The sequence below is a fragment of the Falco naumanni genome, chromosome 1 (assembly GCF_017639655.2).
Source record: "Falco naumanni isolate bFalNau1 chromosome 1, bFalNau1.pat, whole genome shotgun sequence".
In the NCBI taxonomy this organism is placed as follows: domain Eukaryota; kingdom Metazoa; phylum Chordata; class Aves; order Falconiformes; family Falconidae; genus Falco; species Falco naumanni.
This window is the reverse complement of record NC_054054.1, coordinates 113,473,833-113,499,155: the sequence shown is the minus strand read 5'-3', so window position 1 is coordinate 113,499,155 and position 25,323 is coordinate 113,473,833. Positions and strand designations below refer to the sequence as shown.

At 55.5% G+C, this 25,323-nt stretch overlaps 1 protein-coding gene, 1 long non-coding RNA gene and 1 other non-coding gene across 10 annotated transcripts; 1 reads left to right on the top strand and 2 right to left on the bottom strand.

Moving 5' to 3' along the window:
• Nucleotides 1-5,095: 5,095 nt before the first annotated feature.
• Nucleotides 5,096-16,342, top strand: ST6GALNAC2 (ST6 N-acetylgalactosaminide alpha-2,6-sialyltransferase 2). Of its 3 annotated transcripts, none has more exons than XR_005825518.1 (10): nt 5,096-5,715; nt 11,282-11,374; nt 11,497-11,554; nt 12,237-12,411; nt 13,218-13,383; nt 13,466-13,604; nt 13,768-13,871; nt 14,032-14,115; nt 14,464-14,818; nt 15,036-15,060. XR_005825518.1 is itself a non-coding variant. In XM_040579184.1 (10 exons), the coding sequence occupies exons 1-10, from the start codon at nt 5,591-5,593 to the stop codon at nt 15,201-15,203; spliced, it is 1,212 nt and encodes a 403-aa protein (XP_040435118.1). In that variant the 5' UTR covers nt 5,098-5,590; the 3' UTR covers nt 15,204-16,342. The 3 variants fall into 3 exon arrangements, 2 of the variants coding, with proteins under 2 accessions (XP_040435118.1, XP_040435125.1); XM_040579184.1 differs by having other exon boundaries at nt 5,098-5,715; nt 14,719-14,818; nt 15,036-16,342; XM_040579191.1 differs by lacking the exon at nt 11,282-11,374 and having other exon boundaries at nt 5,098-5,715; nt 14,719-14,818; nt 15,036-16,342.
• A 1,105-nt stretch (nt 16,343-17,447) lies between these two features.
• Nucleotides 17,448-20,837, bottom strand: LOC121080898. 6 transcript variants are annotated; one of them, XR_005825526.1, is made up of 6 exons: nt 20,750-20,836; nt 19,917-20,011; nt 18,769-18,940; nt 18,117-18,205; nt 17,695-17,834; nt 17,448-17,529 (listed from the first exon to the last, which is right to left on the bottom strand). It is a non-coding gene; the product is annotated as an uncharacterized LOC121080898 (long non-coding RNA). The 6 variants fall into 6 exon arrangements; XR_005825529.1 differs by having other exon boundaries at nt 18,117-18,186; XR_005825523.1 differs by having other exon boundaries at nt 17,695-18,205; nt 20,750-20,837.
• On the bottom strand, nt 20,077-20,151 carry LOC121082790. The gene has a single exon (XR_005826120.1). It is a non-coding gene; the product is annotated as a small nucleolar RNA R38 (small nucleolar RNA).
• Nucleotides 20,838-25,323: the final 4,486 nt, after the last annotated feature.

The following is a 25,323-nucleotide window of genomic DNA, read 5'->3' as shown; positions in this document are numbered from 1 at the left end:
TGCCAACCACTAGCAGCATCTTTCCCCACTGGCAGCCAGGAGCTCGAGGGTCTGCCAGTTTTAAACAGAGACATCTGATTTGGGGAAGAGATACACAACTGTGCTTTGGCACATCTGGAAGCTGCTGTTGTGGCAGCCCTGCTTTTCTGGGAAGCTGCTGGTGAGTACCATGAGCCATTGTTACAGCTATGTCTAACTCCTCCTAGGTTCCCCAAGAGTTAACAGCCTCTAAATACTGCCCACCAAGTTGTGGGAAACAGATCCACGTAACACCCAGAAGCTCTTGCTGTATTGCCTTCCTGGCAGGGCTTTGAATCTTTTGTTTGGTTTCTACCTCTTTCCTTTTTGTGCTGTGACTGCTTTGTCTGTCTGGCAGAAGCAGGGACCGTGTCTGGCTCCATGTCCGCCAGCACGTAGTTGCCTGGGACTGGGTCTGAAACAGGAGGAAGCAGATGGGGACTTGCTGGGCTGGGGGACAGGAATGCATCTTGGGGATGAGCGGGCTGTGCAGAGCCCATCTCGTCCCCACTCCTGGTCAGCCCAACCCACTGAGCCAGGCTCCACAGAGCGGGCTTGGGCTGACCAGAATCGAGGATGAGATGGGCTCTGCACTGTGTCCTAGGACTTGGGGTGCCTGCTAGCGCTGGTAGCCAAGACCAAACCCAGCCAGGTGCTGGAGGGAGCCGCTGCATGTGCCACACGTGGCTTCAAGGCAGCCTTGTGCCATGGCGGCACATCCAGATTGTCACTCCTGTCTCTCCTTCTCAGGCCAGAAACCAAGGCACAGAGCAGCCAGAGCTGGCCACCAGTGCCTGGCTTGCCAGCGTGGGGCAGGTGCTCCCTCTGGATGTGTTGCTCTCAAGCAGCTGTGGCTGACTAGGCACTGTGGGAATGTGGCAGAGGTATGTGCCTGCTCCAGGTCAGCACAAAAAACCCTGTGCTGATGACTTACCAGATGCAATTTATGTTCCCCAATTGCAGAGAGGTTTGGGGCAGGTCCTTGGTGTGCCAGGGTGGAGTGTTCACCCTCCTCACCTCTGCTGTGTGGACCTTCTCCCCTTCTCCCTTTCCTGGGGATGTGGCAGCAGGGAAATCCAGTCAGACCAGAAAAACTATTGATAATAGGGGTGGGAGAACAAGATAAAAGAGCAGCCCGTGGCTTTCTTGTGCAAAAAGCACTAAATGACTTAAAGCACCCCTCCTGCAGTGAGCGAGCCCTCATCTGCAGGTGCTGGGGCAGGGCCCTGCAGGCAAACAGCTCCTGGGGGTGCAGCAGCTCCTGGGGGTGCAGCAGCTCCTGCTTCCCAGGCCAGTGGGCTGTGGTAGTCTGGGTTCCTCTGCCAGGCTGAGCAGCAGGACCCTGGGTGCTGCAGGTCTTTCCCAGCTTGGCCTGACTGGGCCCTCAGGGCGGCAGATACTGGAAAGACTGAGTCCTGAGAAGATCCCAAGGCTCCCTCCCCCGGCAGCCATGTAGTGTCAGGTGGGGCTGCACAGGTGGATGAGGTGCCCACCCGCACTCTGAGAAGGTGTCCCATCTCCCCAGCTGTGTGCTTTGGGGACAGCCTGGCCTGACTGCTGTGCTGCATGGCTTTGAGGCTCCCATGTTTCAGCAGAGCTCAGGGATTGTTTATCTTCCTAAGAACAGCGCAGGATCAGTCCACGTGGCTCTGCCTGGTCCAGAGCCAGCAAGAAAAGGGGAAGGCAGCAGTTTGTGCTGTCACCCTAGTTTCTCAAAGGTGTTTCCCAGCTCTGCACCCCTCCAGGGCATAGCCCGGCGCCTGACGGTTTGCCTCCTGCCTGGCGGAGAGGGGATGCCCTTTGGACTGTGTGTTTGGCTTATCTCAGCCCTGTCCAATGGTCCAGGGGTGACAACAGCTGTGACAACAGCTCTGCCATGTGCAGACGTCTCTGTGATAAGAGCCGGGCTGGGCCCCAGCAGTGCCAGGGGCAACGAGCCAACGTAAGTCATGTACTGCCACCCCATGTGAGGTCCCAACCTGCCACCTCGGCTAGTGGTGCTTGTCCCTGCAACCTTACTGCTCTTGGGAGGAGCAGCAGGAGGGTGTGTTTCCCTGGTGGCATCCTGCCAGATTGGCATAAAGATGGGGCACATCTGCTTGGTTTCACTGCACAGCTGCATCCCTGAGCCCCTTTCCCTGCCCGTAGCGTGGGGCTGTGCTCAAGGCAGGAGGGCAGAGCCCATCGCTCGGAGCTGCAGTTGCCATGGGGTGACGCTGAGGACAGCCCTGAGCATCCCATCCCACAGCTGAGTGGATGAGCTGTGGGATGTCCACTGGGGACTGCACTGCTGTCAATGGGTGCTGGTGTCCCCACATCCAAGCATCCTCTGTGTGGTCACTTCCCTGCTCACCTCCTCGCTTTGGTTGCAGCAATACCTAAAATTCCAAGCTAAGACTATCAGGGAGCATCCACAGCACCACCCAGGTGGTGCTGACCCCGTTTCTGCAGGGAACCTGGTGAGAGGAGGTTTGGCTGAGGCCCACTCTTGCTGCTCTCCCCACCTGGTCGGGAAGGGGCTGTGTGTCAGTCTCCCGACATCTGCTGATGAATTTGTCATTATGCGATGGCCTTGCCTCCCTCCGCAAGCAGCCATATGGCCCCACATTCTCCAGCGAGGCTGACACAGCAACGCGTTCCTAGGTCCAGACTTTGAACTTCAGGGACATGTTCTATTAGCAGATTTTTGGCACTTTCTTAAACGCACCTCTGACCTGTGCTGAACAAATCGGGATATATAAATCGTCCAGGAGATGTTTGGAGATCATTTTCTCCCACCTGGACAGTTATCATGGCAAAAGACCACAAGACTTTCCTCCACCAACCTGTGGCCAACAGCCAGCTAGCGCAAAATGTGCTTATTTTCCTCTCGCTCTCTCGCTCTCTCTAGCTGTGTGGATGGTTTGGGTTTTGTTTCCAAGAAGTAATCATTGGAATAAAAAGCCGAGGCTAAAAATGATGCTTGCTGGTTTACATTGTAATTTCTTTTGTGTTCTTTTCCTAATCTTTATTTGGCAACTATCATCCTAAAAGGTTTTCACACTTACTTAACTTCTAAATTAAGCACCACTTAGCTTTGGGGCATGGGCCAAAATGCATTGTAGTACAAAACAAGTAGAGCAGATGAAGAGCTGTGCATCTCATTTTCACCCCTTTGGAAAAAAAAACAACAAACAAACAAACAAAAACCAACCAAATGTAGAAAACCACAGATCATGGAAACAGAGACAGGAGAGCAATGTGAAGAAACCAGCTCCTCCATCCCCCTGGGCGAATGCACCGAAGCTGCCCCTCCACCAGCGTTTGCGTAGTTATGTCTGAATGGCAGCAAACTCCTGACTTTCCGCAGGCCACCCACTCCAGGCCATCCCTTGTCCACCTCCAGGGCCAAGCATTTCTATGTCCCTTGTGACTTACTAGAACAGCTGGTAATAATTAGCCACGGTTAACAAAGGACCAAAGAGCACATGAGCTGAGAAGCAAGTCCCTTGGGTCAGGGTGAACAAGGGCAACTCCTGAGTCACGCCAGGTGGGGATGGGCTACAGGCTGGGGGACCCGTGAGCAGCACCCCAGACTCCTGTCCCCCCCTCTGCTGGCCCTGACTCTTCTAGATGATGCTGATACCTCCAGGGGCTGGGGGAGGCAAAAAGCATCACGTTCTTCCATCAGCACACCCACATTTCTCTGAGCTGCCCTTGGCTACTAGGGTACCTGCTGAGTCCCTCTTCCTGCCCTTCCTTTTGTAGTTTTAGCTCCAGCTGGGCTTTAGACCTGATTTCATCCCGTGTGTCCAAGCAGTGACGGTCTGTCCTGCTTCTTGCCTGCTCTCTCCTTCCCTGAGCTGCCCCGTGCCCAGCCCAGCGCCTACCACACCCCAGCCCCTGCGCAACAGCAGGGCTGCTTCCCTGTAAGTTCTCCTTAAAATCAGCCTGGCTGGCATCCCCCCGTGGTGACCCAGGTCCAATGTCCACTCTCCCGGTGGGACAAGGCCAGCACTGCCACCAGTGCCACCAGGGTGGCTGAGCTGCTTCTGTGTTTGCACCAGGGCATTGGCGCTGATGCAGCCTGGGCACTTTGTGGGTGCCGGCACGGTGCCATCCCCACACAGCCAAAATTCCTAGAGGAAATGGAGACTGAAGTAAACTCATATAAAATTATTTTTGCATTTATCTTCCTTTGAATGAGCAGCATCTATGGAAACGTGTCTGCGCAGGCAGGAATGGAAGTGGGGGGCGCTTGGATCTCGGGGGGCGGGGGGAGGATAAGAAGTGCTGGGGAAGATGCAGCTGTGAATATTCACAGCGGAGGGGTGCGCGGGTGGGACTCGGAGCAGGGACAGGGTTTGCCCTCCCTCCCCCCCCCCCCCCGTTCCTCAGTCTGAATAACCACAGCGGGTATTTGGGGAGGGGCTGGAGGTGGTTGACACCCTGGGGCAACATGGTGCTCAGGGATGGAGCAGGGCTCACCATCCTGCTCTTCCCTGAGGCTGGCGGCGTCCTAAAAATCCAACCCCCGCAAACTGCTGCAAATCAACTAAAAAGGTTTTCCTTGCTGAGTCCCTTCCCCCGCTGCAACAAACTTTTTGGTATGCATATGCTTCAGTCTGCAGGGCTGTTTTCTTTGTTTCCATGAATTTAAGTAATATCGAAATAGTCTAAAAAGAAACTGAAGCACCTCCCTTCTGAAAATGTCAAAATGCTTTGTTCGGATTTTCCCCCAAACCCCACAAACCCGTTTTTCCTTTCCCCCAGCCCAAACTATTTGTCGAACTCTGCACAAAGCCCCGAGCGGTTTTGTTTGCTGCAAAGCCACGTTACGGGGGCGCGATCCGTTCAGCCAGGAAGCTGCCGAGGACGCGGAGGCAGCACCCAACCAGCGTCCCCCCACTTTTGCACCCCGTTTGCTTCCCCGGCAGTGAGGCAGCTGGGTGCGGGTCCCTGCCGTGGTGCTGCTATCGGGCACCTCAGGGGCTGATGTGCGGCTTTACGTTGGAGCCTGGAAATTCTGATAAACTTATGATAAACAGCAGCTGCCTCCGGCCATGCTCAGCGGTGGCTGCAGCCGGGGGGTGGGGGTGGGGGGGGGTGGCCAGGTGTTGGTGTGGGCTCTGCGAGCTGCCGGTTGTGAAAAGCACGTGTTTTAGCCGAACAAGAAAGTTACAGAAAGGGGGAACCGCCGTGCTTTGTGAGCCGTAGGTGGGTGGCATGAAAAGGAGGCATAAAAAAGCACATTTCCCCGCTGGTCTGAGTAAATGTTTAATCCTCAGCTCGGAGAAAAAGCAGCTCAAAAGTGCTCTTTTTCTCGGCAAGTCTGAACCAGTCAGCCTGGTGCCTCCTCCCTCCGGCTCACACCCTCCCTCCCACCGCTCCGAAGGAATATCCCAGCCTGCTCCAAGGTGCAGCTGGGCACCCAGGGCAGGACGGAGCAGTGGCCGTAGCCAGCGGGCCAGGAGAGCAGAGGGGTCGGGAAGTTTGCGGGGCCCCTGGCCGGCGGCGGGGCTCGGTGTGGCCGCTGCGGGCGGCGTGGGGCTCCCCCCGTCCCTCTGCTGCTCCAGCGGCTGAAGTGCCCGAGATGGGGTCCCCGCACTGGAAACGGCTCTGCCTCCTGCTCCTGGCGGGGTTAACGTCCTCCCTGCTCCTCTACGGTCACTACCGCGCTACGGTGGAGTCGCCCGCCAGCCAGAGGATCATAGCGAGGTAAGGGCAGGGGGGCGGCAGGGATGTGCAAATCCAGCGTGAGGTACCGTGAGGAACTGGGATGGGGAGGGGGAAGTGGGGGGCCGGTGGGGATCCCTTAGCGCAGGTTATCCTAGCTGTGCCCCCAGTCGTCGGCTGGTTTGGGAGATGTGCTCGCAGCAGGCTCTGCCCTGCCCCGAGGTGTCCTCGGCACCGGGTCTTGCCCGCGGCGGCCAGCCGAGCCCAGGGGTGCGCAGAGCCCGACCCTGGAGGGCTGTGGGGGTCCGTGCGGGGGTTCAGCCCATCACAGTGCAAAAGAAACCATGGCTGTGTCTGGGTATGGCTGAGGGTGCTCAGCCCGTGGCAGGATCAAACTCCCTTCAGCAGCCAGCTAGACCCGCTGCGAGTCCCGTGTGTCCCCGCTGGGCTGATTTAGAATCGGAGCCAGCCGATTGTCCTGGGGGGAGGTTTGGCCCCCATGGAGCTGCACTGACCCCCTGCCCCCCCCCCACTGCAGCGCACTCGGACCCCCGGGGCTGCCCCTATACTGCTTGCAAACTCCCAGGGGCTGCAGCATTTCCCAAACTCCAGCAATTTGCATCTCCCCCTTTGCGGTCACATCTACCCTCTCTGCACCCTCCAACCTTTCCAAGCCCCTTCCCTTAGTCCCTCCAGTGCCAAGTGGACAGGGGTGCTGAGGTCCTCCAGGGAGCCCTGGGGAGCATGGCCAAGTGGGAAGGGTGTAAGGGAGCCCGCACAGCACCCAGCCTGCAGGACCAGCCACCCTCCTCTCCTGCAAGCAACAGGTAATGAGAGTGCCATGGGTGTCCCTCACCTCCACGCTGGGTGCCAGCAGTGTGACAGAGCCCAGTTGCCTGGGTGCTACCCAGGAATGGAGGGTGCTGTGTGGAAAAGAGCTGGTCCTGCACAGGGTGAGCTGAGCGCAGCCGGATTTGTGCTGGGAGTTGCTGGGGATGCAGCTGGCTGGGCTGTCCTGGGGTGCAGACACTCTCTCTTTCCAAGCTGGGGCTCTCCTTGCCCCTTCTTGTCCTGCCCAGGTCAGAGATCCCCTCTCGTGCCAGGCTTGCGGAGCAGAAGTGCCCCAAGCAGCCCAGGCACAGGTTGGCTGTTTCCATCCTTGGACGCGCTGGGTGAGCCCTGGTGCCAGTGGCAGCAGCGTGAGCCCATCCCGCACGGTGCTTGGGGTAGGCTGCGGCTGGAGTATGGAGCAACTCCCTGCAAAGACCATGGTGTCCATGAGAGGGGAAACTGAGGCACATGAGGGCAGCAGGACGTGGCCAAGGACCATGCTGGAGCTGAGAATGGAAACCAGCCATGCACTGGCACAGGGTCCATGACCCATCCCAGGAGCAGGGTGTCGGGGAGACCGGTGGGATGGGAGCCAGGAGCGGGTCCCCCCACCACATGGCAGGCTGCAGGTAGCTCAGCCACTGCCTAACGCTGCCTGGACATGCCCCAGCCCCGGGTCCCCCTGCTGCAGGGCCAGCCTGGGCTCCTGCCCCACCACTGATGGGACTGAGGAAAGGAGCCCAGGGCGAGGTAACAGGGAGCTGACCTGTGCTCCAAAGCTCTCCTGGACTTTTCCTCTTAGCTTTAATCCAACCGCTATGGCTAGACCCAAACCAGAGCAAGTCCTGTTTGCTTCGACTCCCTGTGTTTACAAACACGCTGCCCTGTGATGGCTGCTTGTCCAGCCCGAGCTGCACACCCAGGGGGATCAGTGCTGTTCTGCCAAGGGATGTGAGGCTGAGGCTGGAGGCGAAACCGGGACGGTGGGTGCTTTGCATGGCAGATGCACGATCACGGAGTACGTGCTTCCCTCTGCTTGCTGTCAGGGCAGAAAGGGAGAGGCAGGGGTGCTCACGCATCGGTGCAGGTGACAGAGGCAAAGGAGGTTTGTGTGAGCAGCATCTCCACGCAGACTTACAGAAGGATGAAGAGAGTCAGGAGGAAACTGCACACACAGACGCACCCCCCCCCCCCCCCCCCCGATGTTGGCTGCTGCCAGCACCAAATCATCTGAGGGCCAGATACCTGTGGCAATGACGTCTCCCCCTCCAGTTCAGCACAAAGCTGGTGACAGCAGTGAGGCCCCTATGCATATGGGCAAAATGGTCCTGTCTCTGCAGAGCTGACCACCCTGCGGTCAGGGGGCTGCGGAGAGCCAAATCCCTGGAAGCCCCTGGGGTTTGGCTGGGCACAGCCCCATCTCACTCCCTGCCTGGCCATCTCTCTGAAACCCCACCGGTGAGCTGCTGGCACCACTTGTGGCTTTATTGTTAGGGCAGATGGGATGAGCATTGAGCTGTGCCCAGCCTTGCCATGCTGTTCTGGCTCTGTGCCGGGACAAGATGCGTTCTGGAGCATGGCCCTTTGCAGTGGGATGGAGCAAAAGCCTTCTGAGAGTGGGTTCCCGTTGTTGCTTCAGCTCCGTCAAGTGGCTTTGTGGAGCCCTGGAAGTGTTTGCTGAAGATAAGGCTGGAGTGTATGCTCACAGCACTCATAGACGGTGGTGTTATCTTCTGGAAAAGGGGGATGGTCACAGACCAGAAACGTCATATTTGTGAATGCCACGGCAGTGAAAGAGCACACCCAGGCTTGGCTGGCCCTTGCCGCTGCGGCTGGTGCCCAGGCAGCCACGGGCCACTCCTTCCCCAGAGCCCCATTGTGCATCAGCCGGTCCCAGGTAGGATTGTCATCTTCCGAGTCAACCAGGCATTACAAGGTGCTTTGCCACATCCTGGCGGGTGACGTCAAAGCGTTTGGCTCCCCAGCACACAGCTGAGCTGCCATCTGGCAGGGTTGCCCAGCCAGCCCACACCCTCCCTGGCATCCCATATGGCTGGGGAGCTGGCTCCAGCACCAACAGCTGGGATGCAAGTGCCAAGGAGGTGCTGACACAGGGACTGGACTTACCAGATCAGCACAAGCCCTGGAAGAAGCGATGAACAAGTGCCATGCCCCATGTCTGGCCATGGTGGGTCCCAGCTCCCACTGAATGTCTGCAGGAGCCAACCTGCCAGGCTGGCTGCACCCACCTCCCCCCAGCCAGCCTGGGTGTGAGCCCCTGGTGCTGCCCCCGGTGCTCCCGCAGCATCCCTGGCAGTTCAGAAAGCAGTGCAGTCCTTGCCTTGGCTTGTAGGCACGGGGATGAGCTGGGGAAGGGAAGGTCTATACCAAGAAACAAGAGTGGGAGAACTTGGAGGGGCTGGGTGGGCAGAGATGTGCAGCTGGGGCTCGTGAGCCTGATGGGGAAAGGCTGGGGAGGCGGTCGGGCTGGGAGAGGCTGTTCGTGTGGGGCTGCTGGGCAGCACGAGGAGCCTGGGCATGGTGTGTGAGGGTGATGGCTTTTGGGGTTTGGTGGTGGGCTGTGCCTCTGTGGCCAGAAAAAGGGTGTGTGGCCAGACTGGGGGCTTTTGCATGCAGGGGTTTTGCTGCTACAGGGAGTTCAGGGCTTTGCAGGAGCTGGCTCTGGCACTGGGTTTGGAGCAGGGAGGTTACTTCGGTCCCTAGTCCATCGTTCAGGTGCTGATAGTGTTGATAAGCTCGTGCTGGTGAGGCATGAGGGCTGGGGATCTTCTGCATCATGAGATGGAGGAAGCAAGCAGGGTGGCTTGTTGATGGTGGGTTCCCTGGGGATCCCACGGCAGTTGACTGCAGCTTAGCTAACTCAGCATGCGGGGCTTTCCTTGTAGCTGCTGCAAGACTGTTGCATGGGTGAGTTTTGCTCTCATCGGGGTGTGCTGCTTGTGCCTGGCAGAGCAGCCTTCAGCGTAACAACGAGGTCTCTCTCATACAGCCTTTGGATGGCTTTCCCCAGCCGGTGCCTTGCTGTGCACAGGCCCTGCCACGGCAGCTCTGCTCCCAGCCACGAGCCGAGGGAACAGAGGCAGGTTTGGTCAGGCTGGGTTTATTTAGATACTGGCAGTGGTAACACCAGAAAGGCCCTGCAGAAAGCTGCAGCTCTAGCATCTCCCTGGGATGGTTCAGTCCCACCTTGGTAGACTCTCCCGGGCATTTGCCCTCCCTCCTCTCCCACCAGCTTGGGTGCTCCTGGGAGAAGCCTCAGGGATGGTGACTGCAAGGGGAGGTGGGAGCAGCGCCGGGCCTGACCCTTCTCCCGGCTCTGGTGCCAGCCCTGGTGTCAGCACTCCCATACTGGAGGCAGCGGGACAGCTCTTTGCATGTGTTTGGAGAGCAGGATGCGGCCACGGGGCAGGGCTAAGCTGGGGACCTTGCCCCTGGGCTGAAGCGTGTGTGTGTTTTGAATGGTGGGGGCTCTTGCTGGGGAGCTGCCTGTTCATGGGACGCTGAGGCAAGGCACATGGGCTTGATTTTAAAATGCTGCCCTGCTCTGCTGGTGGTGCTCAGCCTCCTGCGCAGTGGGGATACCTTTGCCCTTGGCACTCCCTGCCCAGAGCCAGCAGTGCTGGGATGGTGCAAGAGGGTGCTGGGGCTAAAGCTGCTGGGCACTGACTCCCCTTCTGTACCTGGGGAGATACTCCAGCCCCCCGTGCAAAGTGCTGGGCTGCCCCCCGTGTCATGCCATATTCCTAGGGTGGCACAAAGCAGAGTTTGGGTGGGAAATGGGTCTGGATTTACTCCCAGGCAGGACTGTGGGTGCTGCTGGTGTTGACAGAGGACATGGTGGGGTCAGAAACCCAACGCCCACTGGCTGGGCTGCGTCGCGCCAGCGGGGCTGGGAGGGGGGGAAGCAGAGCTCTGCTGCCCACCTGCCTCTACCTGTCCCTGGGCTCCGAAGCGGAGATCCCGTAACAAGGGGCCCTTGTCTCCTCCACAATACCCCCCTTCTGGCCTGAGCACCTGCTGGCTGGGCTGGAGGCAGCACTGGGGGGGTTCTGAAGGGCCCTTCTGTGTGTGGATGAATGGGAGCCTGTTCCCCTCCGGTGGGCTCCCACCTCCTGCTTGCCAGGCTGTGACCCTGCCTGCCCCTGGCCCCCAGCCCAACACGCTCCCCCCCGGGAGGCTGGGTCTGCTCTGCCTGGCCCCATGCAGCTCAGGGCACTCCGAGATGTCTTTTGTCCCCCGGCACTAAACGAAGGATTGGGGCATGCCCCAGCTGTCCTGCGGTGTGGGTGTGTGTCCCATACACCCGCAGAGCCTCCAGATCCCAGGTGGCAATTGCTTCTCAGTGTAGCAACCACATGTGTCCTGCTGGCCTGCCCAGCTTGTCCCTGCTCTGACCCTCTTGGGCTCAGGAAGGGTGGGATGGTGAGAAGAGCCAGGGAGGTTTCAGCAGGGTCCCCCCAAGGCTGCAGGCTGGGCTGGGTGTGGTATTTGACATGTGGGGGTCCTGGAGGTGGGACCCACTGGGAGACAGCGGCTGCTTTCTGCACAACCCCAGTATTTTGCAAATCCTTGGCTCTCCACGTGCAGGAACATGCACGGGCAGGGTGGGTGGGTGAGTGGGTGCAGGCAGTGGTGGCGGGAGCTGAGTGGAGCTGATGTGGACCTGCCCCGTGGCTCTCACAGGCTGGGGGTGTTGGGGTGCAGCAGTTTGGTGTCACCTCCCTGGCTGAGCGCCTACCGGCTTCTTCTCCTGCAGCCTGCTGCAGCAGGACCCGCTGGCGCTGGCTCCGCCGGGGACATCGCACCGAGCCGGCAGCCGCAGATGGGCTCTTGAAGGCGGCATAGAGCGGTAAGAGGGGAAGGTGTGTGCAGTGGTCCTGGCATGAGCTGGGAGCCCCTTGCCCTCTTGTGGGGTTTTCCAGTGCCTGAGGGATGGATTTTTAACTCTGCTGTACGTTTCCCCCTTTCCAGTGGGAAGTTCTTCAAGCCTTCTGCTGAGCTGGAGGAGCCCAAGCCCAGCAGAGAGCAGGTAATCATCAGCACAGCACAGTCAGTGTCCCCGCTGCCCCTCCTGGCTGGGTGTTGTTGGTTGAAGGTCTGTGGGGAAGCTGAGAAGGAGCAGCAGCACCTGGAAGGGGTTTTTGTGTGTGTGTGTGTAGGAGCAGCCTCCTCCGTCCATGCACGTGGGTCCCCTCGGGCCTCCCTGCTGCGGTTGCAGCACCTCCCTGAGCAATTCCCCGGTCTGGAGGTTGGAGCCAGCATCACCTGCTCCCTCCAGCCCTGTGACACCTGGGCCACCAGCCTGGGCTGGAAACTCCTGCGGATGGACCCAGACTCTGGGAGGGGAGGGACCAGTCCTGGGCACTTGGAACTGTTCTCGTACAGCAAAGCCCTTTAACAGGGTGCCCACACTAGAAGGTGCTGAATCTTTCACAGGACTCATGTTCTCAGGTGACTCTGTAAGCCCTGGTCCCCACCCCCCACCCCCCCCCCCACCCCCCCCCCCGAGCTGGCTACCGAAGGGTGTTTTGCAGCAGGAAACTGAGGCATGAGGCAGTGCCCTGCCTGGGTGACCCAGCAGAACATGTGATGGACAAGGAGCATTTCTGTCCCTGGGTTTGTCCTCTCTTCGGTGCCTGCTGAGGGATGGAGATACCAGAGGGAAGGTAGACCCAGGCTGGAGACTGAACCAAGGTCCTCCTCCCTCCCAGCCAAGCATGTGCCTCCACTCGGTGATGGCCAGAGCAAAGGCAGACCGCAAGTTTGGGGAGATCTTCCGCTTTAACACCCCTGTGCTGATGTGGGACCAGCACTTCACCCCAGAGACCTGGGACAGGCTGAAGACACGACACGTCCCCTACGGCTGGCAAGGCTTGTCCCACACAGGTAGAGACCCAAATAGGATGAGGGTGGCAGCAGATGGGGCAAGGGGGCAATGGGAGGGAGTGGGGCAGCTCGAGGGGCCTGGGGAGCCCGGCAGAAGGGATTGAAGACATGGGGCAGGCAGAGAAGCCCTGCAGAAAGGCCAGAGACCTTCATCACTTCCCACTCTGCCTCCCAGGGTGTGGGGCAGAGGGGATGGCTTTGCAAATGCCACTTGCTGCATCTTGTGACATTTTCCTCGAATAAAAGCTCCAGTGTGTGTGTGATTATTAACTGGGGCCGGAGTAGCTCGGACAACCCGCTTCATTGTTGTGGATGGAGATTGTTTCCCTTCCGACCCCAAACCCACTCCCTGCTCTCCCTGGCAGCCTCCAGCTTCAGTCCCTGGGCTGGGAAGTGCTGGGGATGGTGGGGGTGGGGGATGGGGGAGCGAACCAGTGGCAGTTGCAGAGACTTTGTTAGGAGGAGACGTGGCTGGTGTGGGCAGCAGCACCTGCATGGCTGCGGCTGGAGATGTCCGGATGCGTCCCCGTGCCTTGCATGGCCTCAGGTGGCTGCTGTTTGGAGCAGGCTTAGGAATGTAGGGGGCTGCAAGGGGGTGACACCAAGCCAAGGAGAGGAGGGACTGGCTGCTGTCCCCCCATCTCACCTGTAGATCCCCCTCCTGCCTGAGGATGCTGTGAGCATTCTTGTGTGCTGCTCCTGGGTGTGCTCTTGCACAAGCCCGTCTGTGTGCATGCTTAAGCACACATGTGCTCACGTGGGCTGCCATACACCCCACTGACCAGCCCCATCCTGCTCTGTTGCAGTGGTGGGCAGCACCCTCCGGCTCCTCAACACCTCTGCCAACAGGCACCTCTTCAACAGGGACACCTTCCCCAGGGGCTGTGTCCGCTGCGCCGTGGTGGGCAACGGTGGCATCCTCAACGGCTCGCGGCAGGGCAAGGCAATTGACGCGCACGACCTGGTCTTCAGGTGCGGATGGGTGCCAGGCAGGAAGGGGCCATGGGTGCTGGGGCGAGGCCAGCACTGGACTCATCCTGCATTTTTCCTGTAGGCTGAACGGTGCCGTGATCAAAGGCTTTGAGGAGGACGTCGGGACCAAGATCTCCTTCTATGGCTTCACGGTGAACACCATGAAGAACTCCCTCATCACCTATGAGGAGTATGGCTTCACCCAGATACCCCAGGCTAAGGTGAGACTCAGGGCTTGTTGGGGAGGTGACCCCAAATTGTCCCTTCAGGCTGGGCTCACCCCCCAAACATTCTCCCCATCTCAGGAGCCCTCAGCCCTCACCCCACTGACATGGGCAGTGCCCCAAAGCCCCCCCAAGTGCCACATCTGTGTCCCCGCTGCAGGACCTGAGGTACATCTTCATCCCTTCGGATGTCCGTGACTATGTCATGCTGAAGTCGGCCATCCAGGGCAGCCCAGTCCCCGAGGGCTCAGACAAGGGGGACAAGTGAGTAGCCCCCCAAGATCCCCCCAGCACCCTTGGTGACACACTGGAGGGAGCGTGACTTGCCTGCCCTCACCCCACATCTGTCCCTGCTGGGATGAACCCCAAGTAGCCCCAGGACTCCCGTGATGTGAATTCCGCTCATCTCCACACCCCACTGCAGGCCACAGAAGTATTTTGGACCAGAGGCATCTGCAGAGAAGTTCAAGCTGCTGCATCCTGATTTCCTGCAGTACCTGACAGCGAGGTGAGGATGATGAGGACCGTGGCTATTGCCCAGCTTTGCTCTGGTCTGTGCTCAGACCGCCTGCCTCTCACCACTGCTCTCTCCAGCACGGACCAGTGGCTGCTCAGCATCAAAGCACAGTCCCAGTCCTCCCCCGGCTCTGGAAGCACCCCTGCCCTGCTCTCTGCAGACAAGGCAGGGGCATCTCTCCCCTGCCATTCCCGTTCACTAGCACAGCTCACACCCCTTCCTACACCTCGCTGTGCTCGCCTTGCCTCCCATTTCCCAAAATAAAATAAATTTTGACCTAGTCTAACAGGAGCAGAGGCAGGGCCCAAAGGGATCATCTTTTCCTACCTTTTGTGACAGCAGGTGCCTGGGTTGGGGTGATTTCGGACAGCAGAGAGGTACCTTTTAGTAACCTGCAGCAGATGGGCTGAACCTTAGTAGCAGCCATCAGAGAATCCACACCAGCCCTGTGTTTTACTCTGTGCTCCTGCCTTACTGGTGTCACCAAGCAAATGGTGGGGGCTGGACAGGTGCTGGGTGCTGCTGGGTCTGGTGCTGGGGGCTGCAGTGTTGTGCCAGCCATGAGCCCCTCGGCCCTGCTGTGTCCACTGGCAGGTTCCTGCGATCGGAGCTCCTGAACACGCAGTACGGCTCGCTCTACATGCCCAGCACCGGCGCGCTCATGCTCCTCACTGCACTCCACACCTGTGACCAGGTAAGAGGCCATGGGGGCCACCTTCCCCTGGGGACAAGGGGATTCCCCCTTTGGCTGCTGGGGGCTTGTGAATAGCTGCTGTAAGGTGGGGAGCAGCGTGTCTTGGTGGCTTTCCTATGTGTGTTACCACCTGTTCCTGGAGCAGGGGGTGGTGGTGCATGGACCACCTGAGGTCAGCCCTGACTCCATCCTTTGTGTCCCACCTCCCTCCCTGCAGGTTAGTGCTTACGGGTTCATCACCACCAACTATGAGCAGTTCTCAGATCACTACTACGAGGTGGAGAAGAAACCGCTGGTGTTTTATGCCAACCATGACATGATGCTGGAGGCAGCGCTGTGGAGGAGCCTGCACCGAGCAGGGATCATGACCCTCTACCAGCGGTGAGGCCAGGCAGCTGTCCATGGGGCCAAGTCCGAGGACTCCTGTGGCTCTTCTCCTCTTTCCTGAAGGCCACCTTCTCCTGAGGGCTCTCCCCAGCTGGCTGGCCAGCCCAAGGAGCAGAGCCACCACACCACAGCTGGTGGTGCTTGTGATGGTAAGGGGCAAGCTGAAGCTGGTAGAGAAATGTTGTGTTTCCTCAGAGATGTCTGGCAATGTTTCATGGCTCAGTGTGATTGAACATGGCCTTTGGGCCACCAGTAAGCACCACGGCACGTGGCTGTGATGTCCTAGCCCCACAAATGTGGCTGTGGGTCAGCAGTGTCCCCTGCGAAGCCCAGGAGGGGCAGGACGATGCTGGAAAAGGATGCTGAAGATGTCTACATGTGGCAGCCTCCGGCTGGAAAACGCCCTTCACCTTGCTATCACACTGACTCAAACACCATGGTGGGACCACAACAGGCATGATGTATCCTCGGACTGGAGACTAGGTCATCCAGCTAACAGGAAGGCAGTGCGTTTGGAGAACACCTCCCTCCCAGACTGCAGAAAGCCTGAACTCCAGCCAGCTGCGGGTTGATGTGTGCTGCTTTCCAGAAGGATCTGTGTGCTTTCATCATCAGCAGGGAAGAGTGGCTTGGTTGCACTCTCCTGTGGCAGATGCATGGTGTGTCTGTCATTTTCCCCATCCCTGGGTCATGGTGTTCTCCAAGGGCAGGACTTATAAGCCATCAGCTAAGAGCAGGGTTACTGCAGCTCAGCTGGGACATGGCGAACACGGCCCTTGAGCATCCTGGAGAAGAGCTGATCTACAGCCCACATGCATAGCAGGTTTGTTGAGTTTTTCTTGCACAGGGACCATGAGGTGCCCTCTGAGTGATTTGAGAAGGCAGCCCCATGGCAGGTTGGCTGGAGAACCTGCTAGCTCGTTGGGTCAATTCGTGTGGTTGACACTTTTTTCTTTTTTCCTCCCCAAAAAAATCTGAGGGAGGTGAAGGTCTTGAACCCTTCAGCCATCCCATGGAAGCCAGCGCTGCCAAGGGAAGACCCACTGGGGAGGCTGGAGGGCTGATATGGCTCAGCAGAGGGAGCAGGAGACACTTCTCCCACTTCGTGTAATTACATAAATGTTGAATGAGTCTGTTCTTTTATGCCCATTTCTGCTGTTTGGATGAACTGGGTGGGGGCGAGCACCACTACCTCCCGCAGCAGATACAGGCATGGGGTTGAACTGTGGAGACCCAGGCTGGCAGGGGGGCCTGGTGCCCCTCGCAGAGCGCTGTGCTGGATCTCTGGAGGCAGCTCTGAGCACACCCTTTTTCCACTTGGGATGCTACCTGCTGTACCTCGGCTGGGGAGGAACAACTTACTGCAGAGATGGCAAGAGATACCCTGGCTGTGAGCCAGGGAACTCAAAAACCCCCTCAAGCTCACAGCAGGCTGCTTTCAGCCAGTTCAAATAAGCATTACAGCAGCTTAGTCTGCAAGCCAGTTTCAGATGTAATCTCTAGCTTGGAGTCCATCTTTTGTTCCCAGGTCTCAAATTAACCACTGTTTGCATCAGAGCCACCTTACAATGGTACCAAGTTTTTTATTTGAAAGCACTCTGCAAAACCTCTTTCACAAGAACAAGCCTGGCCAAGACAGTACCAAAACCAGCTCCAGCCAAGCTGCAGCACAGCTCATGCAGGTGACTTTGAACACGGCCATCAGCAGCACCTTGACGCAAAAGGAACATGTTTTAAGAGTGCTGTCATGGTGCAGCATCCTGCCAGGCATCCCATCCAGCTCATGGGCAGAGGTAGCTGCACACATCAGGAACTATTACGCGCATGTCTTTTCCCATTTCAGAAGGGCAGGTTTCCTAGCTAAGGCTGTAGCCTAGCACGGGGGTTAAACTTGCTCCGTTCTAAGGGCTTACCAGACAAGGAACCAGATGGCTGTGCTACCGCCTCTCGCTTCTCCCTTTCTGAGCTTCCAAGCAGACCGCAAGAACCATTTCTGTCACCAGTCCTAGCTTACCCACACGTAGTTTCTGTCACACTGTTACCATTAATTGCTTTTCAACTTTCAGCATCTGCAGACACTGAAGTCTTCAGGTATCAGGGAGAAGCAGGTTTTCCTACGAAGGTCAAGCTCACAGCTGCCTAAATTTCAGAAAGCATTTTAACTCCAAATCCTTTCTACCTGCTCGAAACCATTTATGTTCAAGTAGGTAACCTTTACAAAAAAACACAAACAAAGCCCAACTTAGCTTACAAGAACTTATTTTATTCTTGAACAGAGGACAGCGGAGAACCACTTTTTCTTCCAACCAGCTATAGATCAGGTCCTAGTGGAAAAAACGAGAGTGTCAGACCAAAGCAACTGCAGCTGAAAAGTGTTCTTGATTTGCACTACTTAATTGAGAGTACAGGTCTCTGGAGGCAAAAATGTGCCCCCCCTCCGCCCCATGGCACTGGTACCCAAATATTCTTTGGCTTTGCTGGGAACTTACCCTTCATGCAGTTGCAGCAACCACAGAGCAGCGCGGAGGAGCCTGCACTTATGCACAGGTGGCCATTTTACACTGTTTCAAATGACCTATCGGGGGTCATTCGCGAGACCCACTCCAGAACCATCTTCCTTCTGCTGCTTCTAGAGTTGGGAGACACCACAAAACAACGCTGTAACTCTTCCTAAAAAAGCTTGTTCTGAAAGAATTCCTGCCCCTCTCTATTCTCCAAGCACTGAGCAGCTTTTACTTTTCCTAATCATCAGGCTGCCTCTTCACCTTTTTCCCCCTTTACTCCTTGGAAGCCAAAAGCCCCACATACTCTTCCCAGTGACTGGTCCTATTTGGAACACTGCTGTACTGACAGAGCAAACTCTGACTCAGGCTGGTGTGCATCACCATCCCTTCCCCTTCTGCCTACTAACCCTGATTTCTTAGGAAGTCCGCTGTTGTTAAGTCTGCTGGTTCAGCCTGTCGGTGAATGTTATTGATCTTCTGCAAACAAATGCAAACTCTGTTAAATAAAGCATGAAATCATTTAGCAGAATGCAGCTGTCAGCTACCTAGAGACAAAGTGCTGTTACAGCATGTGTATTCAATGACTGTACATCAGGTGAGGCAACACATTTCTTATCTGCCCTTCAACCCGCTGCTGTGCCTCACTGTTCAGATACACAACTTGAACAGGGAGACGCTGCTTTTACACTACTGGTGCCACTTGTGTCATCTGAATCTTTGCAAGGGGTAGGAGACCCGCCAAGGGGAAATATGTAAGCCTCAGAGGACAGTTGTTTCTCCCTCACAGCTGAGTTGTCAGACAGGGATAACAGTGCATCACAGGCTCAGTTTCTCTCCTGCCCTTGGCTATATAAACCCCTCAAGTTCTACAACATTACATACAGCAAAGACACCCAGATGCCAACATGACCAATATTCTTCCTGATGATTAGTATTTCTCCTAGTAAGCATCTGAAGATTAGTTATCATGCTCAGCACATGAGTAATGCTGCCTAAAGATATGACAAATAATTAATAAATTGAAAATGAGCAGCATGCAATACTTAAGCATTCTCTTACCAGCTTGAAGCCCAGCTTAGCAGCTGCCCTCTTGCCAAAGATGTCTTTGAGCAACAGTACAACCCCAAGATTCTGCAGCATGATTTCCTCGTAAATAAGAGTTGCATTGAACACTGTTAGCAACAGTACTTCAAATTATGTTTGTCCTCCACCCATTTCTTCTTCACCACTTCTGAAAAAAACAGCACTGGGTCAGAAGCAAGAATTAAAGGCAAGAAGTTTCCTGTTCAGGGGCAGGCAATTTTTGTCTCACAAACTTAGCACAGCAGAAACCTGTTCCTTGGAGACAAAGCAGCTTGTCTGACAGTGAGTTGTCTCACTCAGAGACAAGAAACTTTTGAGAAGTGGATGCTATTTAAATCCTTCCTTAGAAAAAAACCTCACCAGCTCTGAGACTTTGATAGTTTAGACCCTTTTGAGCTGTTTCAAGAAGACACATTCCCCATCATCACACAGAAACATCTTAATCCAACTCCCTTCTTGCACACAACAATAATCCATTCATCCAGGATGTAAACTGTCTATGGTTTCATCTTGAGAAATACATTCAAGCAGACCCAGGACAGACACATTGCTTCTGGGAAAGAGTGTGTCCTTTCTAGGATGACCCTTTGGTCTATGTGAACTGCACACACACCCCGCCCCCAGCAACCTGATGCAGGTTTGAAACTGTCCCAGTGCACCTCCAGGTAGGCAAACACAACAATTATTCTTTCACTAGGTCTATTTCTGTGACATATACAGTTATGAGATGAACTGTGTTGAAGTGTCTCCATAATGGCCTGTCATCTAATCCCTCCTATTTCTAATCCCTTCTACTCTTGCTCATCTTCAACCATGCTGACAAGCAGGTGCTTTACTGAGCACCAACAACAGCCACATTCCCATTCATTCTGTGCTGCCTTTCAACTTGTGCTCCATGGCAGCAAAGGGCTGCACACTCAGGTGGCAGCTGCAACAAAGCTACAGCCTTGATTGGCTTAATTACATTAATCAAGCCATTGGGTTTTTTAATCTCCCCCCAGTAGCCCTAGGGACACAGAAGGATATCATCTAACACAGCAGAATGAGTCTTGCTTCCATCAGCTCAGCAAGAGGAGAAAACTAGACTGACAAGATAGATGCTGGTGTTTCTCACTATTGTGCACCTGGTGCAGGTTTGCTGTCAGTCCAGCGAAGGAATTGCCTTCCCAGGCAGGTGAGTGTTTTTTACTGTTGCTTGACACCATGCCACGCTCCGAAACTGAGGAAGGGGACAGTGAGTTAGTTCACATAATAGGCCATTCTTTTGCCTTTGTGTCTTTAATGCTGAGCCTCAGGCTTACGCTTCCACAGAGGAAAGATCAATTTCAGACAGGGATAACTTTATCATCACTAGCTCAGCTTCGAGAGCAGCTAAAACCCGGCCCGTGCAGGGCTGTCCCAATAATTCCAAGCCTGTTCTTGACTTTGTGGTAGCACGCTCCTCACTCGGGCAGCAACCACGCCTAGTGGGCACAACCTGCTTCAATGGCCTCCCGGGCGTTCGCTCAAGTGCGATGGGTGACGCGAGTTGAGCCCGCGAAACCTCGCTGCGTGCGGGCTGCTCAGAGACAAGCCCCAGGTACCGTACTAATGGCAGCGCTCAGGCTGCTCTGTTAAATACCGTCCTACAGGCGCTACTGGGCAGGCATCGGCACAAGCGCAGGGAAAACCTGTGAGCCGAGCGCCGCCCAGGCCAGGCCGTGGGGCCAGAAGCAGTCCTGCCCAGGGAGGGCCGCAGCGCTGGGGCCTAGCGCGGGCCGACCCTCCCTCCCCCCACCCAGCATGGCGGGGGACGGGCACAATCACGTCCCCCCAGGCAGGCACCGAAGCCTCGCCGCACCCCTGCTGGCAGTCTCCCGACGGGCAAGAGAACCGCGCTCGCCCTCCCGCTGCCCCCGCGCCTCCCAGGGCCACTGTGCCCACGGATGGCTGGCGATGGCACTCCGGCCCTACTCACCACCCGCAGCCGTCTCGTCCGGACGCGCCGGCGCAGGGGTGGGGCCAGCGCCGGGGCTGACGGGAGGCGCGGGGGCTCATGGGAACTGCAGTCCCGGCGGGCTGCGGCCTCACGGCCCCAGCTCTCCCCGCTGCCCGCCTGAGGCCGCTGCTCGGCCCGAAGGGTCCCCGGGGTCCCCGCCCCCCCCCTCCCGCCCGCTGCCCGGCCCGAGGGGCTCCCGCTGCCCGCCTGAGGCCCCGGCGCCGCTTGCGGCCCGCACAGAGGTGCTGGGGGAAGGCCTCCCCTGGCCGCGGCTGCGTGGGGGCCGGCTCCCTCACTTGTCCTGTGCCTGCTGGGCTGAGGAAACGAGCGTGTCAGACGGACCGGTGTAACATAGTACCAGCGGCCGGGCTGAAGCTTCCAGAGCCCGTTCCACAGCTGCCGCTTTTGGGCAGGGGCTAACGGCTGATGGGGGGGTGGGGTCTGCCGTGTAGGCTTGTGAGCCCAGAGCTGGGCCTGGGCTCTGCACGCAGAGCTTTTGCACTGTCATGCTGCTCATTAATTGCATTTATTCATTCTTCATGTGCTCTGTTTAACAGGGAGACACGCATGATTGTACTTAGCACGCTAAATGCTTCAAAAGGCTGAACAAGTATTAGCTCGTGTAGGAAGGGGCACACTTCAAAAAGACTAATTAGCTGGAGACCGGGGATTAGTCAAAGATTAGTTACTGAATGTATGTGCTGTGCTTTGAATATGTGATGCTTCCAGTATATACTATGGTTGTCTGCTGTTAAAACCTGTGATGAGATCTATAGGATCCTGCCTAGCTTATGAGCAATAACAAAGTGTAAACAGAACCAAAGGAAGGAAAAATAAGAATAGCCAATACCCGCTTTCTTGCCGCAAAGCTTTATCCACCCTTTTGGTGAAAAGCTCTGTGACTGGAGATAGAAAGCAGACAAATCTGAGTCTGAAAGTAGAGAAGTCGGAGTACAGATGAAAGCCCCGTATCTAACCAGTGTCAGCCCTGAAATGCCTGAGAAGTGGGGCATTCACAGTCTGTCAGGGCATTTGAGTTGCAGCTGTGCTGTGGAAAGTTGCCTGGCTCCCCACAGCCATAGCAAGAGTAAGCTTCCTACGCTGGTGGTGTATGGCATGGCCAACTCGTTTGCTGTCTGACCTGGCCACCTGGACTGCCAAGTCTGAAACCCCTGGTGTTACCCTGAATGGCTGAGTTGCAGGAGCTGGAGGGAAGCGCGGCTGAGGAGCTCAGTCTCTCTCTGCTCTCGGATTCCCTCCGACTGCAGGGAGATGGCTCTGTGCTGCTGCCCACACTGGTCAGCCCTGTGCTCTGGGAGGCCATTCTCCAGGCAAGGCTGTCAAGTTCCCAGGGAAAGGCAGTGTGACTTTATGTTTATTTTTAGTGCCTGAATCCTCCTGGCCTTGTTCCTATTTTAGAACCTGCTATTTTTTTCCAGAGTATAGATTTAACCTGACCTGGGAGTCCTTCGCTCTCCAAAATGGCCCACGTTGTTTCTTAAGTGTCTCTCTTAAGAAGTTAACAGACTGCAAGAGGGCTTTTTTTCAGTGGTGCAAGAAGGTTGTAAAGAGATGCCAATGTGCTGTTAAAAATAAGCCACTTCCAGCATAAGGAGCTAAATACGAGGTTTTCCCCAGCCTTCTGTGCTCTCTGCTAGCAGCACAGGTTGGGCCAGGAGCCTGGAGAAAGCAGTCTGCAATGGGTCCCGTGTTCTAGCATGAGGACGTGAGAGCTTCAGCACCTTCCTGCCCCACAGGAGCCTGTTGCACGAGTGTTTGGCCTGGTAGGAAGGCAGATGATGATACAGAATGGCAGTAATTAACGCAGCCTTCATTGCGGTGGCTTTTGCTCTGTGAAGATCTGGCTGGCAATCTGCCTGGCTAGTTTTAGCTTTCCAAATAAGCAAATACATAAACCCGTGCAACTAGAATTAGCCCTTTAGGTCCCCAAGGGACATAAGTTTTGTGTGTGTGTGTGTGTTTTTTAATAAAACAAAACAGCCAGAATTCCCCCTTGTGCAGAGTTCAGCTCCTGGAAGGAGAGAACACGTAGACTGGGATGTGCTGAGGGATTTTCCACTTCTTGATTTTTGGGTGGAAGCTGCTCAAACCATTGAGTAACTGTTTGCTTGTGCCTATAAATGGATAAGCTTAGACAGGTACCAAGTAATGAACTGACTCGACAATTAAAAGCTCAGAGGAAGGGCATGAGCTACGTGTGCAGTAGGCTGGCTGTAATTACTCATGGTTTCGGTGAACAGATAATTTTTCCAAGCATATTTTAGAGGCAGAACAGAGACTCTGGATGAAGGTCATCGCCTCATCCATGCCCACGTTCTTCCTAAATCTCTGCAGCTTCGCCTGTGTGAGTTAATCAAGGTTTCTCAGCTGTTCCCTTTAGAGGGCGTCCATGCCACACACATCTCCAGCGTGCAACCCTCACCCGGGAGCTGCAGTGCAAGGCAAAGCCTCCCAGAGGTCAGCATGACATGGTGGCTCTTCTGAAGAAGCTGTGAACCCTCCTGGAGATGCGAAGGAAGTTGCAGGCTGGTCTGAACAGTCCTGGCTGAATGTATTCTTCTTCCTCACGTAGTTGTTATGCTGCTCCCAAAGGTAATTTGGACATGATTTTGATAGATTTTTCTCCATCAGTTACGGTATTTTCATGCTTCGGTCTTTGAAAGGTTGAGCAAGTAAGGAAAGCTATTAAAAGGGCACGGAGATTTTCCATATGTGAACATAACATCTTGGGGCTGCTTTCAACTTCCCAGCAGAGGATCTGGAAGCAATTGCTTCCTCCAGCAAATTACATGCTACCTCAAGCCCCCACCTTTCTGCTTTCTCAAGGCACTTCAGTATCTGTCCTGCCAAGCCATAGCGTTACCCTCTACAAAGAAGTTTGAGCTCAGCTGTAGGGTATTTGGTTATTCCTAGCACAGATAACAGGAGAATGGGCAGAATATGTAACACAGAAGGGAAAAGTGGAAAGAAAAACAGAAATCAATGGCAGAACTTCTCCCACTTCAGCTAGGCTTTGATCTCACGCTCAGAGTGGAAGATAAGGTCTCCTCCCAATTTCCCACCCATTTCCCCTCTTGGCTGCCTGTAAGTCCCACCAGGGAGAAACTCACCGTGCTTACTGACAGCCATTTGATTTCCTCTTGATTGTCCCCTCTGCCTGTCCTTGCCCCACCCTGCAGACAGGGTTCCACCAAACCTGGAGAAACAAAGCATCTGTTCATCCGGAGACACCCTGCTGTGGTTATTGTCTATGACATGTGGCCAGGGGAAGCAACCAGGGTATTTGACCACATTAGAAAGCTACCTCACCATTGCTAACCACATCTGAAAGGCACCACCCCCCTGTATGGCTTGAGCATACAAAGCACAAGGAAATGCAGAAGTGCAGGGGGTAGCTAGAATGCATGTTTCTGTTACATATGCTGCGTGCACAGCAGTGCACAAAGAACAGTCCCTTGGGGTATGGCTGGAGATTGCTTGCTGGTATTTCAGGTGCCAGACTTCTGAGATAAAAGATCTGTAGTGTTAAAAAAAGCCTGCCATGAGGTCCCAGATCATGGTGTCTGCTTCAAATCAGTCCCAAGAAATACCAGAAAGGCTTTTTGGAGCTCAGTAGCAGACAAGCAACATCTTCCCACACAGGACAAGGCACACTACAAACAAAATGTCTTTCCTTCTCCCCACAGCAAAGCTCTTAAGCCTCAATTTAATGTTAAATGCATGCTTAAACCCATTCCTCCTCAGCATGTCCTGTGTGCTTACATAGAATTCTAACAGGCTCAGAAATGCTCGGCTGTAACTGGGAATTATCTAAAGTCTGAATCTTGCACACTGAATAACAAGAGCTTACCTTTACAGAATATCTGTGGAATGAAGGGGTGGCTTCTCTGGGAGCATGGTGGTATCTGCAGGTGGGGCTATGATATGACTTCCTGCAGGTGAACAGAAAAGGTTCCTTTTTCTGCCCCCCCACCCCCCATGGTGCTGAACAGCAGAGGAAATGGCAACTTCAGCCACTCAGCTGTTCCTCCCACTTCTTCCCCCTTTCCTCAACTGACTTTTGGGCAGTGCGACGAAACCAGCCTTAAGGTACTGTCTTCAAGTGCAACAGGGAACGGAGCTTGAGGAGGTTGTGTCAGGGGAATGGAGACAAGCTGATTTGATCACTTTGGGTCTGATGTCCCAGCTAGGCAAAGTGACCATCTTGTCTGCGCTAGCCAGATTGCGTTCACAGCTTCATCCTTGGAGGAGCTGATCAGAACAGAGAGCACACAACAAATTGTTCCAATTGCAGTGCATAGATAAATCCCGGGGCCAGACATATGCACTTGTTGAACAATAGCAGTAGGAATCTAGCTTCTTCATGGATGAATATGCTTAATTAGAATGTGTATTCTCAGAGCATATCCAGAGATGGAAGATGTGTACAGCTACACAAATGTACTCAAAGACAGTAGGAAAAAATTAACCCTGTAAAGTTAGTAAAACCAGGAGTAAGATTTCAATCACAGAAGGTCTTTAAGGCCAAGCTA